Consider the following 17,543-nt stretch of genomic DNA (forward strand, 5'->3'; position numbering starts at 1 on the left):
TACGCCCATTCACGCATGTCTCCACGCAGAAGATGCTCTAGCTGAGAATCGAACCGGTCAGCGTCTTACTGTGAGGCAAAATATACGATAAGATAAAATAAAATAAACACACTGGCTCATAAACCGGATAAGTGCTTTCGGTATAATACTTTTTTCAAATCCTAAATGTTTGCCAGTGAAACGTCTTCTTAAATACCCTCATTTCCTAGTGTTCACTCACTTAGATGCATTTAGTAACCATAGCAGCATACACACCCTTCTAATTATGTCATTTTGAGTACTGAAGAGCATTCCCTTTTAGTGCAGGTTTTAAAGGGACAAATGCATTCAGACCTGGTGACTGATCTGATTGCAAATTCATTATCCACTTCATCTCTTCAATTTCTGTTCGGTTTACTAAATCCCCACCTCTTGGTGTTTCATGAAGCCTAGCTAATGCCATGAACTTGAAAGAATGACTGTCATTTATACTAATATGCATATAAAGTGCATTGCTGGTAATTTTTTTCTTATGTCAGATAAGTGCTTTAGGATACGTTCTTTGAGCATTTGATTAGTTTTCCCTATGTAGTATGTCTTGCAGTGACTGCAGGTTGCCACATAGATAATGTTTTTACTCCGACAGTTTGCAAATCCTTCAAACTTATAGTTCCTTTTAGTCAGGGGATGTGTAAAAGTATTTGAGATGTTTATATATATATATATATATATATATATATATATATATATATATATATATATATATATATATATATACATATATATATGAGAGCATGCCTTGCAACTTCCACATCTGAATGTACCAACTATCCTGTTCATCTGAAAACTCCTGTCTTCAGAAATAGCTTCAGTTTCTGTTTTATAACATAAGTTTTTCCTGTTCTTAAAAGAAAAGCTGGGTTGATCAACAATTGCCCTAATTTTGTTGTCAGATGTTAGCACTGGCCAAAATTTTCTGATGGTATTACGGATAGCAAAATTATCAGTACTATATGTCAACTGGCATCTCAGATTGGACTTTACCTCCTTTTGCTTGATCTTAACTATTTCACCTTGGTCCGAGAAATAGGGTCTTCCCCTCAGAGAGTAGTTCCAAGGTAGTTGCTTCATTGGTCTGTGCCTCTTTGACTTTGTATCCTCTCTTATTAAAGTCATTGATAAGTTTAATTTGCTCCTCCCTATAATCCTCATCCCTCGTGCAGAGCTTGGACACTCGAGTTAGTTGGTTAGTCACTATGTTGTCAAGAACATGCCTGGGATGCATGCTAGTATTATGTAGTAAATGATTGTGCCATACAGGTTTCCTATACATTCTAGTATTGATGCTTCCTGTGTCATCTAACATTAACTTAACAACCAAGAATTCTATCTCTGTATTAGAAGATGTCACTTCAAACTTCAAAAATGAAGTTGTGTTGGTCAAAAATTGTACAAAATATTCCAAGGAGGTTAAATCGCCATCCCATAAGAGAAAGACATCATCCACAAATCGATTATAGAAAACTATGTTTCTATTCCATTTGTTATTAATAACCGCTTTCCATAGCTCTTCCCATCTTGCCAGGACCAGATTGGCATAACTATTTGCGCATGGAGTTCCCATCGCTACCCCTGACTTCTGCCAGTAGTAAGTACTACCATACAGAAACACATTGTTATACCAGACCAATTCCAACAGACTACATAGCAAATGGATATCATTGGTTGCTTTGTGCTTCACACCAAAGTCTCTAATCGCTTCGATCCCCAAATCATTGGGTATGGACGTGAACAAACTGTTCACATCCATAGTTACCAATAATAAATTCTTACAAGTATTTATCTGTTGCAGTGTCTTGTAAAGTCTACTTAAGAACTTAGCAGAGTCCTTGATCACTGCAGGTGTGTGAGGTAGCAATTTCTTTAACTCCCCTTCTATAAAAATAGAAAGGGGTTCAGTTATCCATCCTTTGGTTCAGTTATCCATCCTTTTCCTGAAACGACTGGTCGCATCGGAGGGTCATGTAGATTCTTATGCAGCTTAGGCATTCCACTGATGCTAGGTATAGTAGGATGACATACTTCAAAAAAATCAAACAGCTCTTTGCTTATCGATCTATTCATGAGCTTGTCATAAAGTGTGTCTTGTACACTATGTATAATGGTGTTCAATTCTCTTTTATCAATCCTCCTGTAGGTGGCTATATTCGCTAGCATCTCCTTCATCTTGGTATCATAGAACGACATTTCCATAACTATAACTGCCCTCCTTTGTCAGCTTGTTTGATCATGATGTCCTTCATATTCTGTAGTTCAGATAGTGCTCTCTTCTCATTTAGAGTTAAGTTGTGGAAATGTTTACTTCCCTTTTGCTGTCTATATTCAGCCACTTCATTTTCACATAACCGCACAAAGGCATCGACAACTGGATGACATACAGGGACAAACATACTTGGTTTCCTATATCCAATTCTAGTTTGAGATTCATCGTTGTTTTTCTGAAGAGATGCCTTAAAGTCACATTCCTCCCAAAATATTTTAGATCTAGAATAAATTCACTCATTGGTGAACGCAAGGAGGGTATGAAACTCATTCCTTTCTCTAATAGTAGAGTCTGATCTCTTGTTAATAAAATACTCGATATATTAAATACAAGGGAATCATTTATTCCTGAAACCTCCGTTTCTTCCTCTCCTTGCTCTGGGGTCGTATTTCCCTCGGAGTGTTGTTCTGCAACAAAAAAGGAAGCTGTTGGTAAAGCGGTAAATGTACCACCCCATCTTTGGGTTTAGTGGCATTCTGTATATCCAAATTCTTGTTATTATTCAAAATGGATAGATTTTCTTCACCCTCCTCAGATAGTTCTTCTATGCTCTCAGTATTGATTACAGAGATAACAGTCTCCAGAGCATGTATTTAAGAAGTTTCACTGGCAAACATTTAGGATTTGAAAAAGTATTATACTGAAAGCGCTTATCCGGTTTATGAGCCAGTGTGTTTATTTTATTTTATCTTATCATCGTATATTTATTAAAGTTTTCAAGTTTTAAGTGGAATTGGTGGCAGAACCATTTGTTTTTGGAGTTTTATAGTTTGATGTGCTCTGCCTTTGGTGACGCTACTTTTTTTTGCCTGTTATTTTTTGGTGGGAGCGTCATACATCCACTGCATAATGGAATCAGCATTACAATAGCAGCCAGCATTGGAAATGGCAAGTAGGAGAATCCATGCCAGTAATTTAATGGGTTTATCTAACCATTCTTAACTTTTACTTTGAAAGTGGTACTTTGGAGCTACCAACAAACAGGGGAGACACCTTGTTATTTGAGAGCATTTATAAGGAAGTAGAGAATGCAGCTTTTAAACTAAAGCGACTACAATGGCAACGCTTTCATATGGAGGCGTGCCTTCACCATCACATTATCACATGAGGTTTAATAGTAAGATGCATGCCAACTTATGGAAATATGTATCCTGAATTGCTTGCCAAATGGCAAAGGATTAATATAGAAACTAGTTTCATTTACATGAAACTTTTGATAGAATTTTTTAAACCTCAGGAGGTTGAAGCAGCAACCCTAATTGAACAAAAACAGAATGAACTGGAACAAATGACATTATCTGATAACAATTTGATGAAGCTAGGGGCGCTGCAGGACAGGCTTGATGCTTATGATACCAAGTTAAAAGGAGTGAAAAGTAGCAAACTATCCAGGGATTTTAATGATTTTAGGAAGGGTCACCTGTTTGAATGGCCGAAAGATAAGAAAACGACCATACAGACCAGGACTAATGTAAACAATGGAATAGTAGCAAGCCATGAAAAGGAGGAGACTGTCACTAGGAAACCAACGAGAACTGTAGTAGAAGCAGAAGTGCATACTACACCCAGGCAAAACAACAGAGAGGTTTCAACAACACATGAAGCTGTGATACATGCTATGGAGACTAATGTTAGCTCGGTAATCAATACTGAGAGCATAGAAGAACTATCTGAGCAGGGTGAAGAAAATATATCCATTTTGAATAATAACAAGAATTTGGATATACAGAATGCCACTAAACCCAAAGATGGGGTGGTACATTTACCGCTTTACCAACAGCTTCCTTTTTTGTTGCAGAACAACACCCCGAGGGAAATACGACCCCAGAGCAGGGAGAGGAAGAAACGGAGGTTTCAGGAATAAATGATTCCCTTGTATTTAATATATCGAGTATTTTATTAACAAAAGATCAGACTCGACTATTAGAGAAAGGAATGAGTTTCATACCCTCCTTGCGTTCACCAATGAGTGAATTTATTCTAGATCTAAAATATTTTGGGAGGAATGTGACTTTAAGGCATCTCTTCGGAAAAACAAACAATGATGAATCTCAAACTAGAATTGGATACAGGAAACCAAGTACGTTTGTCCCTGTATGTCATCCGGTTGTCGATGCCTTCTTGCGATTATGTGAAAATGAAGTGGCTGAATATAGACAGCAAAAGGAAAGTAAACATTTCCACAACTTAACTCTAAATGAGAAGAGAGCACTATCTGAACTACAGAATATGAAGGACATCATGATCAAACAAGCTGACAAAGGAGGGCAGTTATAGTTATGGAAATGTCGTTTTATGATACCAAGATGAAGGAGATGCTAGCGGATATTCAGTAATCAGTATTGATTACCGAGCGAACAGTCGCCAGAGCATGTATTTAAGAAGAAGTTTCACTGGCAAACATTTAGGATTTGAAAAAAGGTATTATACCGAAAGTGCTTATCCGGTTTATGAGCTAGTGTGTTTATTTTATTTTATCTTATCATCGTATGTTTATTAAAGTTTTCAAGTTTTAAGTGTTTTTAAGTGGAATTGGTGGCAGAACCATTTGTTTTTGGAGTTTTTTTATTGAATATGCAGCTTGTGGCAAACCTGACTTGTAAAGCATGCAACCTCGACACATTTATTGTTAATGGTGCCAGGGAATGATAATGTTCTGAACTGGTTTTTGGATATGGCTCAAAGGCTGATATGGATCATTAAATGAATTGTTAACACTAGTTGATGTTGTTGTTGTATCTTTTGGCTTTTCCCGGTTAGGGGTCGCCACAGCGGAACTCTGGTCCGCTAATGATTGGCAGCAGATTTTTACGTACCGAGTTGCCAGCCCTGACGTACAACCTTCAACGAAGGTACGCCCATTCACGCATGTCTCCACACAGACACTTTAGCTGAGAATTGAACAGGACAACGTCTTACTGTGAGGTGACAATGCTACCGCAGCACCACCGCAGTTGTGAACACTAGTTGATATGGATCATTAAATGAATTATGAACACTATGTTAAATGTTTTATGTAAAACAACATGTAAAAGATCATTCTGTTGGCATCAATGGCAAGGTAAGATATCGGTTAACTAAACTTTATTAAAAGCAGGTAGAAAGTACAGTTTTGTACCTACCATAAATGTAGATGTTAGAGTGCTAATACAGCTGCAGTCATAACAGATGGGTTGTCCTGCCGTCAGGCGGGTCCTCGGTCGGCCGAATTCCAAAGTCTAGGTCCGGCATCGGATGTCGTCGCTTCTTCCCTGACGTCAGTGCGGCAGGGGTATAAAAGAACCAGCCAACGCCATTTTCTTCAGTTTTTCTTGCCCCAGATGTCAGGTGCCCCCAAAAGGAGGGCAAAACAGAAACTTATGTAATAATGCAATGTAATATAATCAAAAAACAGTAGTTTGCAAGCAAATACACCATAAAAGAATACCCCAATCAGGTTGTATGAGGAGGTGTTTGTCATAAGGCCTGTCCCAAGAGGGGATGGAGGGAGGGAAACCTGGACTGCAGCTGTATTAGCACTCTAACATCTACATTTATGGTAGGTACAAAACTGTACTATGTTCATCATGCATACAGCTGCAGTCATAACAGATGGGTAGAATCCCAAAGCTAAAAAGGGGTGGCAGGCACTAAGTGGAACTAGGAGGAGCAAGGATGCCCTGCAAGACTGCTGTGGCAAAGCCCGCCCAAGATTTAGAGTATAGTGGAAGGTGATAGTGCTTGGAGAAAGTGTGTACAGAACTCCAAGTGGCTGCTTCCAAAATATCCTTGGTAGGAACCCCCCTGAGGAAAGCTGCAGAGGTAGCTGTGGCCCTTGTGGAGTGAGATCTGATGCTTGTAGGTACAGTTTTACCATGAAATGAGTAACAAAAACGTATGCAGTGGGCTATCCATTTTGAGATAGTCTGTTTGGAAATAGCCTTTCCTTGAGCACCTGTAGCACAGGACACAAAAAGTTGCTCTGATTTTCTGAATGGCTTTGTCCTGTCCAAATAATAACGAAGTTATCTGTGAATGTCCAAGGAATGTAGTAGTCTTTCCCCTTTGTTTTGTGGGTTAGGATAAAAATAAGTGGATAGTCTGATTTAAGGCTACACTGGATACTACCTTTGGCATAAAGGAAGGGTTGGTTCGTAAGGAAACTCTATCCTGATGGAAAATGATGAAAGGTTGCACAGCCATGAGGGCTTGTAGTTCCGAAACCCTGCGTGCTGAGGTGATAGCCAGAAGGAAGGCTGTTTTCCATGATAAATATTGCAGATCTGTTGAAGCAGCTGGCTCAAATGGAGGCAGGGTCAGTTTTTCTAAAATGAAGAAGTTGAGGTCCCAAGCAGGTACTGGTGGCTTCCTTGGGGGTTTTATATTCTTAGCCCCCTCTGAGAAACTGTCTTAAGAGAGGATGTGAGAATAAAGGAGGATCAGTGTTGTATTGTGCAGAAATGGCTGAAGCATGGATCTTGATGGAGGAGAAGGAAAGTCCACTGTTTAACATCTCAGCTAGGTACTGTAATATTTGAGGTAAATTTAGTACCCAAGGATTCTGGCCCTTTTTCTGATTCCAGGCACAAAACCGTTTCTATTTGGCGGAGTAGGCTTTTCTAGTAAAAGGCCTTCTGGCCTCCAAGATGACATCCTGCACCTCCTTGGAGAGGAGGGTCTGTTGGGAAATCAAGGAATCCTCTATGCAGCTAGATTGAGGGTTTTCAGCTGACTGTGAAGAGTTTTGAAGTTGTGCTGGGTCAACAGAAGAGGCACTAGAGGCAGGATCCATGGTGGGGAATGCGTCAGGCTCCTCAGGAGTGGATACCAGTGTTGTCTTGGCCAGTCCAGAGCAATGAGAATCATCTTTGGCCTGTCTGCTCTGGCTTTTAATAGAACTTTGGGCAGCAGAGGAAGAGGTGGAAAGGCATAAACTGTCAATGTTGTCCAACTGAAAGAAAGTGCGTCCACTTTCCAGGTCTGTGGATGACAGGTCCTTGAGCAAAATTTTTCCAGTTGGTAATTTCTGTGGGTAGCAAAGAGATCTAGGTCTGGCCTTCCCCATGCCTGGATTATCTTTGCGAAAACCTGAGGATGCAACTTCCATTCGTGTGGATCTGTCATATTTCTGCTTAGGTTGTCTGCCAGCATGTTTTCCTTGCCTGGCAGGAATTGTGCTTGAAGTTGGATTTGTAATTCCAGAGCCGTGTTCCAAAGAGACATGGCTAGTCTGCACAGGGGGTATGAAGGAGTTCCTCCCTGTTTATGTACCACATCACTGTGGTGTTGTCTGTCCTTATCAATAGCTGGCCTGGATGCAGTAGGTCTTTGAAGGCCATAATAGCATTTTGTACTGCTAGCATTTCCTTTTGATTGATGTGTAGGTGCTTTTCTTTTTGGGACCATTTGCCCTGACTGCACTGATCTGTCATGTGCACCCCCCAGGCGTAGTCCGAGGAGTCTGTTGTGATGATTTGATTTGCTTGAGGCATGCAGAAGGGGAGACCTATGTTTCTTTGGCATGCTTGAGCCAACCACAAAAATTCCTTTAGAAGACATGGAATGAGTGGTATAATTGTTTCCAAACTGTGGCTGTGTTGAGACCATAAGTTTTTTAGGTACCATTGAAGTTTCCTCATATGCAGCTTTGCACATGGGATTAGCAGGATGCAAGATGCCATGAATCCCAGAGCCTGCAGGACTTTCCTTGCAGTCAGCCTGGTGAAGGTTGCCATTTTTCTGAAGTATTGAGATAGTTGCTCTTGTTTCTCTGGCGTGAGGTAGGCCATATGGGTGTTTGTATTCAAGCTGGCACCCAGGAAAATTACTGCTTGAGAGGGTATTAGTTTTGATTTCTTTTTGTTGACTGTGTATCCCAGAAAGTTCAACAACTTTATTACAAACGCCAGGTGTTTCAGAAGTATATGCTTGCTGTCCGCTTGGATCAGGCAGTCGTCCAGATATGGGTATATTTGTATCCTTTGAAGTCTGCAGAAGGCAATTACTGATGCCAGGCATTTCGTAAACACTCAGGGCGCAGTAGATAAGCCAAAGGGCAAATGCAGAGAATTGATAATGGGTTGAACCTGCAAGAAATCTGAGGTATCTTCTGCAATCTTGTCTGATAGGGACATGCAGGTATGCCTCCTTGAGGTCCAATGTTACCAGCCAAGACTCCTTGCCCAGCATGGGAAGAAGCTGCTGTAATGTGAGCATCTTGAATTTTGGTACAAGTAAATATGTGTTTAGGATGGATAGGTCCAAAATAGGTCTCCAATCTTTGTCCTTCCTTGGTACCAGGAATAGTCTGGAATAAAAACCTTGACCCTGTTCTTGTGCAGGTACCTCTTGAATAGCTTTCATGTCCATGAGAGCTGAAATTTGTTTTTGTGCCTCTGCCCTTTGATTTTGTGGCAGGTTTGGCATGCCTCTCATTTTTGGAAGGGTGTGAAAGTGGAATCTGTAGCCTCTGTCTATAATGTCCAGGATCCATTTGTCTTTTGTGACAATATGCCAATTTTTTGAAAATAATGCCAGTTTTCCGCCTAAAGATGTTGCCATTAAAGCTTTGCTTGGCATGCAAAGGAGAAAGTCATTGTGTCTGCTTTCTGAATGGCTGTGATCTATCCTCTCCACCTCTTGGTGTAGGTGCTTGCCACTGTCTAGCTCTGAATGATCCTTGAGATTGCCCTCTACCCCTCGGGCACCTGTATCTACCTCTTTGAGGTCTGTCCGTGGCTGGAAAGGACCAATTTTTTGAAGGCCAATTTCTGCTGAAACATGGAGGTTGTACCTGTAGGAAATCTTTCACTGTTTGCATTGATCTTGCCTTTTCCTCCATTTTCTTTAATACCTCCTCAGCTTTAACACCAAACAATACATCTTTTTGAAGAGGTGCATCTAGTAATTTAGCTTTGACATGATCTGGTAAGGTTTGCTCTTTGAGCCAAGCATGTCTACGTATGACAGACCTTGTAACAGCAGCTCTACATGAGGCCTCTAAAGCATCAAAACCACATTGCAAGGTATGTTTACCCACTTGCTCTGCACTATGCAACAAATCCTGCAACTCCTTCAAGTCTGGTTGTTCAGGTTGTGTCATTTTGCTTTTCAACTGAGATAACAAAAACTGTTGATACTTTAACATATGGAATTGACAGTTTAATGCCCTCATGGTTAAAGTGGCCGAGGTGTATACCTTTTTCCCCCACCTTTCTAAAGCTCTGGAATCTCTCTCTGAAGGTAATGGGTTTTTGGCAGTAGAGGCCTTAATTCCCTTGGGACCCTGTGAAATAGTTTCTGGGTCAGCAGCATGGCTTTTGTATAGGAATTGGTGTGAATCAGGAACCCGGTACTACCTGTCAGGTTTAACAGGAGGTGGAGGTAAAGAATCTGGGTTAAGGCTGGCCTCTGTGTACACATCATCTAGTATGTCCAAGACAGGAGGGATAGCCAGAGGCCTGTGCTGAGGAAGCAAGAGAAAATCCCTGAGCCTTTTCTTGGAATCCGAGTAATCTTGGCCTTCCCAGCGGAAGTGTTCCTCAAGGTATGTAAGGTTTCCCCAAAGGAATAGTCCTCAGGGAGGGAAATAGAGGGAATGGACTCCTCAGCATCAGAATCTTCAAAAGGGGAATATGAATATTCCTGGTCCTCAGAATGTTCTGAGGTAACAGAGGCCTGGTCTGAGGAAGGGTAGTCTTCCTCCATTCTGGGCCTTTTGTCCGAGGGGGGTTGAGAACCCCTGATAAGAGTAATCAAATCCTCAGCCATTTTGAGCATCTGTTTTTTAGGCATGGGGCCTTGAGAGGGGCTCTGTGGAGCTTGTCTTTTAGTTTTCATGGCTGCTTTAGATTTTGTGAAAGCTTTAATGGAAAAAGAGGAAGGCCTGAAGACACCTTGAGAGGTGGCAGGCCTGTCTAAACTCTGAGTTTCCCCGCCAAGAGTGGCATCGGTATCTGTAGTCGGGGTTGGGGCCGAGGAGCCTGCGACCTCGGGCACAGAAGACACCGCTAAAGAAGCATCATCAGTACCTCAGGGGCTGCGTAGGCACCTCGCTGAGAACCGGAGCACCTGTAGCCGGCTTTAGCGTGGTGTCGGTAGAAGTCGCGGACCTCATGTGTCGGTCCTTATCTTTGCGTCTTTTACTCAAAACTGGAGTCGGAGTATCAGACGACATAATGTAATTAATTTTTTTACCAAAATAGTGTTGGGCGAACTCCGCCCGACGCTTAATAGTGCGTTTGTTGAATCTAGCACAAAAACGACAGGCCGAGACGTTGTGGTCTGGGCCTAAGCAAGGAATGCAGAAGGAATGGAAATCCTTATGCGGTATTTGCTTCCCACATGAAATACAATTATTAACTTTGTCTGACATCGGTCTGAGGCAAGAAAAGTTTCCCCAACGGGGTACTTAGCTTTCAAGAAGACTTTGGCTGAAAAATTTTCGTAATCTCAGGAGCTGGCCGACCGGCACTTGCGAACTGCTTCTGCTTCGGGCACCGCGTGGCAAGAAAGACTGAAGAAAATGGCATTGGCTGGTTCTTTTATACCCCTGCCGCACTGACGTCAGGGAAGAAGCGACTACATCCGACACCGGACCTAGACTTTGGAATTCGGCCAACCGAGGACCCGCCTGACGGCAGGACAACCCATCTGTTATGACTGCAGCTGTATGCACGATGAACATCTGTACCAATCTCAGACAAATAACTGTGATGGTGTTAAGCACCTGAACAATGCCTTAAGTCTGAAAGCCAATCACTCTTCGCACATTAGCAATACTGAACAGCAACTGCTGTGTGTAAAAACTGAATGAAGTACTGCTTACTGAAAAGGACACAGTCTGCTGATAGGATTATCATTTCTATGCTTCCCAAAATCTCCTAATACAGAGCATGTCTATTACATGTCCTAAAGAGCCACAATTTCACCATATAAAGAGCTTCAGTCATTTCTATAATGTCTCATCCTGGAATCCTTCACATCAGCTTATACTTGTCCAGACAGTACTTGGCATACAAAGGAAGCAGCTAGATGCCTGCAGTGCTGTGATGACAAGAATCTTAACAAGACTGACCATAACCCCGTGACAGACTTGTATGCCTTCTGTGGTGAACTGTTATGGCATTCATCACCATGCACTGTAGCAAAACTTACCAGGATCTTTAACCCATCAGCAAGCTACCCTATTTGCAGTTACTAAGTCTTACAATTGGATTTGTCTTGACAGATTTACTGTGTACCTTCACTCTACTATGATCATTTCATTTTGTCACCTTTATATTTTACACTGTGCCATACAACACCCTCTTACAAGTGAATCGTTACAGGGGACACAAAAAATGCGATCCTCACTTTAAATTTAGGAAAAGGATGGTCAAGTGCAAAATGGCCCTTACTCTACACCCATGACAGTTCAAGCTTAGTTCCACAAGCCATGGGACAGGACACAATGCCGTAGTTCAAATTCTGATGCTCGTTTACAGCACATTACATGGGTCAAAACAGCTGTCGCACAGAAACAGATGTACTGAATAAGACTCGGAGTGATTACCAACCACTATACATGGAAAAAAAACTGTATTTGCTATAATTAAATGGAAAACAAGAACTGGTATTAAGTATCAAAGGTAAGTTACCTCGGGTAAGCTGCCATCTTCCACCACTGTATCAAATTCGTTATTCAGCAGCTCAGAAAGTAAATCTTCCACTTCGCAAGGCTCCAGATCATCTGAATAAAAAAAAAAAAAAAAAAAGTGAGCTGCATAATTCACACAGGAACAAGACAAAGACACAAACCATCGTTATCGGCCAAAGTTGTAAGGGTCAAACAAAGAGTGATTCAGGTAAAATCTTCCACTTTTTTTAACCACTAGATAAACTTACTCAGAACATTACAAAAAATAAATTTAGCAATAAAATCGGACACTAGCACAACAACCTAACATTACACAAAAACAATTTAAAAATGTTTCTATCCATTCTGTTGAAAATTAACATTAATAATAGTAAATTTAATCATGTAAATATAGCCTATAATTTACTGGGTACCATCTGCCCTACACATTATAAATATGGTACTAGTGTTTATTTTGTTATAAGAACATACCATTATCATAGAAATACTGCTCAACAGCTGTGACCATCCAGTCTGCCTTTTCTTGGCTGCTTACTCCTCCAAAGCCATTTTGTACTGCTATCTATACGGAAACCAAACAAGTCATCAAAAATTTCAAACATGGAAAAGTATCAACAAAAAACAAGACTGCGACTTTAAACATGCATGCACTTTAACCTGGTTGAAGTATAAGTAAGTGATATATCATTAAATGGTTGATACTCCGAATACCTGCAATACAATTGCTGGATTTTAAAATCTGATCTTTTTACTGGAGTACCACTTTCTAACCACAGCAGGAAAGCAAAAGTTCAAACACTACTAAAGAGCCTCTCTTTAACGTGCATGCGTGGGGGTGCATTGCCAGAAGTTCTTTCATATTTACTAGACCTTTGAGGAGCCTAGTCCAGTTTCATAACTGCCCAAGAGCAATGTCTGCTTAAGTAACAATCAAAGTTACACAGCAACAAATCAAACCTTGGACTACAGGAAGCAGCTCGTTAACAACTCCTAGTCTTAGTCCTCTGTCCTGTTAGACTAAAGGGATTCAACCCAATGTGAGGCCTGAACAACATTCATGTTTTTACGTCCAGCATCCTAAAACTGCCGGCAGCAGCACTGTATATTAACTGATGAAGAATACCACAGAGAAAGTACAGTTGTGTACACTTACCATAAATGTAGATGTTCGAGTGTATTCACTGTTGCAGTCATCACATTTGGGTTATCTGCCTGCAGGTAGCCCTCAGTAGGCCTGAATACCAGAGTCTTGGGATTTCTGTGTCGGATGCTGTCGCTTCTTCCATGACATCAGGGGTATAAAACATGCAGCTGACGCCATTACATCAGTTTTTCTTGCCCCAGATGTCAGGAGCCCCCACAACAGGAAGCAATTACATGGTGTGGAATACCCCCAGTAGAAAGTAAATACCAATGTTATAAGATATGGCCAAACAAAGAAAAACAGGTAGAAGTATAGAGAAGTCAGGGGGCTGAAGGGAGGGTAACCAGGACTGCAACAGTGAATACACTCGAACATCTACATTTATGGTAAGTGTACACAACTGTACTATGTTCTTCGTGTTTCACTGTTGCAGTCATCAAATTTGGGTTGATTCCCAAAGCTGAGGATGGGTGGAGGCAGTCAAGAAGCATTAGGGCTGGCAAGCAGGCCCTGTAAGACTGCTGTGGCAAATCCAGCTCTGGATTTAGAAAAGATAGGCAAGTGGTAATGCTTGGTGAAAGTGTGTACCGAGCTCCAGGTTGCAGCTTCCAGGATGTCCTTTAGTAGGGACTCCCCTGAGAAATGCTGTAGAGGTTGATGTAGCCCTAGTGGAATGTGTTCTGATCCTCCGAGGGGTAGGTTTCCCGTGGTGTTTGTAGCAGAAATGGATGCAGTGTGCTATCCATTTACAAATGGTTTGCTTTGAAATGGCCTTGCCCTCTGCCCCTGTAGCAAAGCCAACTAGCAGCCGGTCAGATTTTCTGAAAGGTTTAGTCCTGTCCAGATAGAACCTAAGCTGCCTATGCACATCCAGGGAGTGCAGGATCCTTTCCCTTTTATTTTGAGGATTAGGGAAAAAGGTTGGCAAATGAATGGATTGGTTTAAAGCCACACTAGATACCATCTTGGGCATAAATGATGGGTTAGCCCTGAGGGAAACCCTGTCCGCATGGAAGACAATTAAGGGTTCCACAGCCATAAGGGCCTGCAATTCAGACAAGCCATAAGGGCCTGCAATTCAAGTGATGGCTAGAAGTAAAGCTGTTTTCCAGGAGAGGAATTTCAACTCTGAAAGCAGGTTCAAAGGGTGGAAGTGAGAGTTTTTCCAATACAAAGTTAAGGTCCCAGGCTGGAGTGGGAGCTTTCCTGGGGGGTCTTAAATTGTTGGCTCCTCTCAGGAACTGTTTGACCAGAGGATGAAAGAAGAGGGGTGGCTCAGTATTATAATCATCTGAGATGTCAGAGGCATGAATCTTAATTAAAGAGAAGGATAGGCCTTTGTGGAGCATTTCTGTTAAGTAATCTAGTATATGAGGTAAGCTGGGCACAGTTGTGTCCTTTCCTTGAGGCTGGCTCCAAGAACAGTATCTTTTCCACTTTTCTGAATATGATTTTCTAGTACTAGGCCTCCTTGCCCCAAGGATGACATCCAGCACCTTTTTACTGAGGGTTGCAGGTGATGAGTTCAGGGGATGAACTAGGCTGCTAGGTTCAGGGTTTGTAGCCGAGGATGCAAAATCTGGCCCTCTTGCTGGGACAGCAGGGAGGGGGTCTGAAGCAGGTGCCACTGTGGCAGTACTGTCAGACTGCGCAAGAGTGGGTACCAGTGCTGGCGTGGCCAGTCTGGTGCAATCAGGATTGTCCTTGGCTTGTCCTGTTTGATCTTTAGTAGAACCTTCGAGAGGAGAGGCAGAGGGGGAAAGGCATAGATTGAGAGGTTTTCCCATGTAAAGGACACAGCATCCACTTTCCAATGCTTGGCTGTGGGGAGTTCTGGTGCAATATTTGCTCAATTGAGAGTTCTAAGTGGAAGTAAAGAGGTCCACCTCTGGTGCGCCCCCACTTGTGGATCAGAAGCTTGAATGATTTGGGCTCCAGTTTCCAATCGTGTGAGTCCATTAGATTTCTGCTCAAGTCTGCCAGTGAATTTAGTTTGCCTGGCAGGAATTGAGCTTGCAGGTGCACTCGAATGCTCAAGGCTGTGTTCCACAGAGCCATGGCTAACCTGCAGAATGGGTAGGAATGGGTTCCCCCCCTCCTTGTTTATGTACCACATAACTGTGGTGTTGTCTGTCTTTATCAGTAGTTGTCCTGGAAGAATAAGGCATTTGAAGGCTGTCGGTGCATTCTGTACAGCTAACATTTATTTTTGATTGATATGCAGGTACATTTGTTTTGGGCTCCATTTGCCTTGAATACACTGTCCTGCCATGTGAGCCCCCCATGCATAGTCTGATGTGTCTATTGTTAGGGTTTGGGTGGCAGGGGGTTGAGTGAAAGGGAGTCCTTTATTGTGGTAGCAGGCCTCTGCCCACCAAAGGAACTCTACCCTTAGGCAAGGAATGACAGGAATTGTTTCCAGGTCCTGAGAATGTTGACACCAGAGACTTAAGTACTACTGAAGTTTCCTCATATGTAGTCTTGCATATGTAATTAGTAAAATGCAAGAGGCCATGAACCCTAGGGCTTGCAATATTTTTCTTGCAGATAGCTGGGTTTTGGTGGCCAGTAGACTGAAGTAGTTTCTCAAATACATTTGTTTTTCTGGAGTGAGGAATGCCATCTGGGAAGTTGTGTTCAAGCTTGCTCCCAGGAATACAATTTGTTGGCTGGGCACCTGATGTGATTTATTTTCAATGATGGTGTACCCCAGTGAAGTTAGAAGTCTCTTTACAAATGTCAGGTGCTGGAGTAGCAATTCCCGACTGTCCACCTGAATCAGACAATCGTCCAAGTATGGGTAAATCTGAATTTTTCTCTGCCTGCAATATGCAATGGCTGGAGCTAGGCATTTTGTGAACACACTGGGCGCAGTAGATAAGTCAAAGGGAAGTGCAGAGAACTGATAGTGCATACAGCCTGCTCTGAAACGTAGATATTTCCTGCAAGGATTCCCTTATGGGGATGTGCAGATAAGCTTCTTTTAAGTCTAGGGTGGCTAGCCAGGAGTCCTTGGCCAGCATAGGAAGCAGCTGTTGGAGAGTAAGCATTTTGAACTTTGGAACCACCAGGAAGGTGTTGAGAATAGATAGAGCCAGGATAGGGCACCAAGAGTTTTCTTTTCTTGGTACCAGAAACAGTCTGGAGTAAAAATCTTGTCCCCTTTGCTCTGCTGGGACAGGGTGAATATCCTTGATACTGAGAAGAGAGAGTACTTGCTTTTGGGCCTCTGCCCACTGGTTTTGGGGGAGGTCTGGCCATCCGCTTGGGGTTGGTAGTGAGTGGAAGTAGAATCTGTATCCCTGGGATACAATGTTCAAAACCCATCTGTCCTGGGTGATGTATTCCCAGTTTTTTGCATGAAGGGAACATTTTCCTCCCCTCCTAAGGGTGCAAATACTTGGGCAAGGCTTGGCAGAGTTAAGGATAAGTCATTGCGAGATTTTACCATAGGATGGTAGTTTACTACTCCCTGTTTTAGAGGTGGGAGCACTCCATTACTTAGATCTGTGCATACCCCGAGACTGTAATCTTGGTGGTCTGCCGCCCCTGGGTTTGGACTGAGAAGGTCTGGGAGGGACTGGAAAGGACCAGTGTTTTGAAGGCCCAATGCCTATGGAATCTAGGTGGCTGAACCTGTAGGAAAACCTTTAACGGTTTGCATAGATTTAGCTTTTTCCTCCATGTTTTTGAGGACGACTTCTGCTTTATTGCCAAACGGGCGTTCTTGGTTTAATGGTGTATCTAGTAATATTGCGTTGACATGGTCTGGCAAGATTTGTTCCTTAAGCCAAGTATGCCTTCTAAGAACAGACCCAGTGACAGCAGCCCTGCAAGATGCGTCTAAGGCATCAAAACCACATTGCAAAGTATGTTTTCCAACTTGGTTAGCAGAATGCATTAACTCTTGTAAATCTTTATGTTCTGCACAATCAGGAATCAACATCGTTTTCCATTTAATTAGCTCCATAATGTTTGCCACAGCAGAACTCCGGTCCCCTAATGATTGGCAGTAGATTTTTATGGTGCCGAGTTGCCAGCCCGACGCCCAACCTTCAATGAAGGCAAGTCCATTCATGCATGTCTTTCGGAGGCCACACAACCATGGGAAGAACATGCAGACTCCACACAGAAGGCACTCCAGCCAAGAATCTAACAGGAGAACCTCTTGCTGTGAGGCAACAACACTACTGCTGCACCACCATGGCTTTTTAATTATATGTTGCTGATAATTTAACATATGAAACAGGCAATTTAAGGCCCTGATGGCAAGAGTAGCAGGAGGCATATACCTTCTTACCCCATCTGTCTAAAGCCCTAGAGTCCCTGTCTGAAGGGGTAGGGTTTTTGGCTCTTGTAGCCTTAATGCCTTTAGGTCCCTGGGAAATGGTCTCTGGATCTGCAGTAGGATTCTTAAAGAGAAATTTGTGGGAGTCAGGTACTCTGTAGTACCTGTCAGGTTTCCCGGGAGCTGGAGGCAA

At 42.4% G+C, this 17,543-nt stretch overlaps 1 protein-coding gene across 2 annotated transcripts in view; it reads right to left on the minus strand.

The window, feature by feature from the left end:
• Positions 1 to 17,543, minus strand: part of TSR2 (TSR2 ribosome maturation factor) — a 112,609-nt gene that overhangs the window by 39,814 nt on the left and 55,252 nt on the right. For both annotated transcript variants that reach the window (XM_044089058.1, XM_044089059.1), the window contains 2 exons: positions 12,390 to 12,480; positions 11,920 to 12,011 (listed from right to left, as the gene is read on the minus strand). In XM_044089058.1, the coding sequence (XP_043944993.1) occupies positions 11,920 to 12,011; positions 12,390 to 12,480 (183 nt within the window). The remainder of the gene's footprint in view (positions 1 to 11,919; positions 12,012 to 12,389; positions 12,481 to 17,543) is intronic.

The sequence above is a fragment of the Protopterus annectens genome, chromosome 12.part0, assembly GCF_019279795.1.
Source record: "Protopterus annectens isolate FY-2018-M chromosome 12.part0, PAN1.0, whole genome shotgun sequence".
NCBI lineage: Eukaryota > Metazoa > Chordata > Ceratodontiformes > Protopteridae > Protopterus > Protopterus annectens.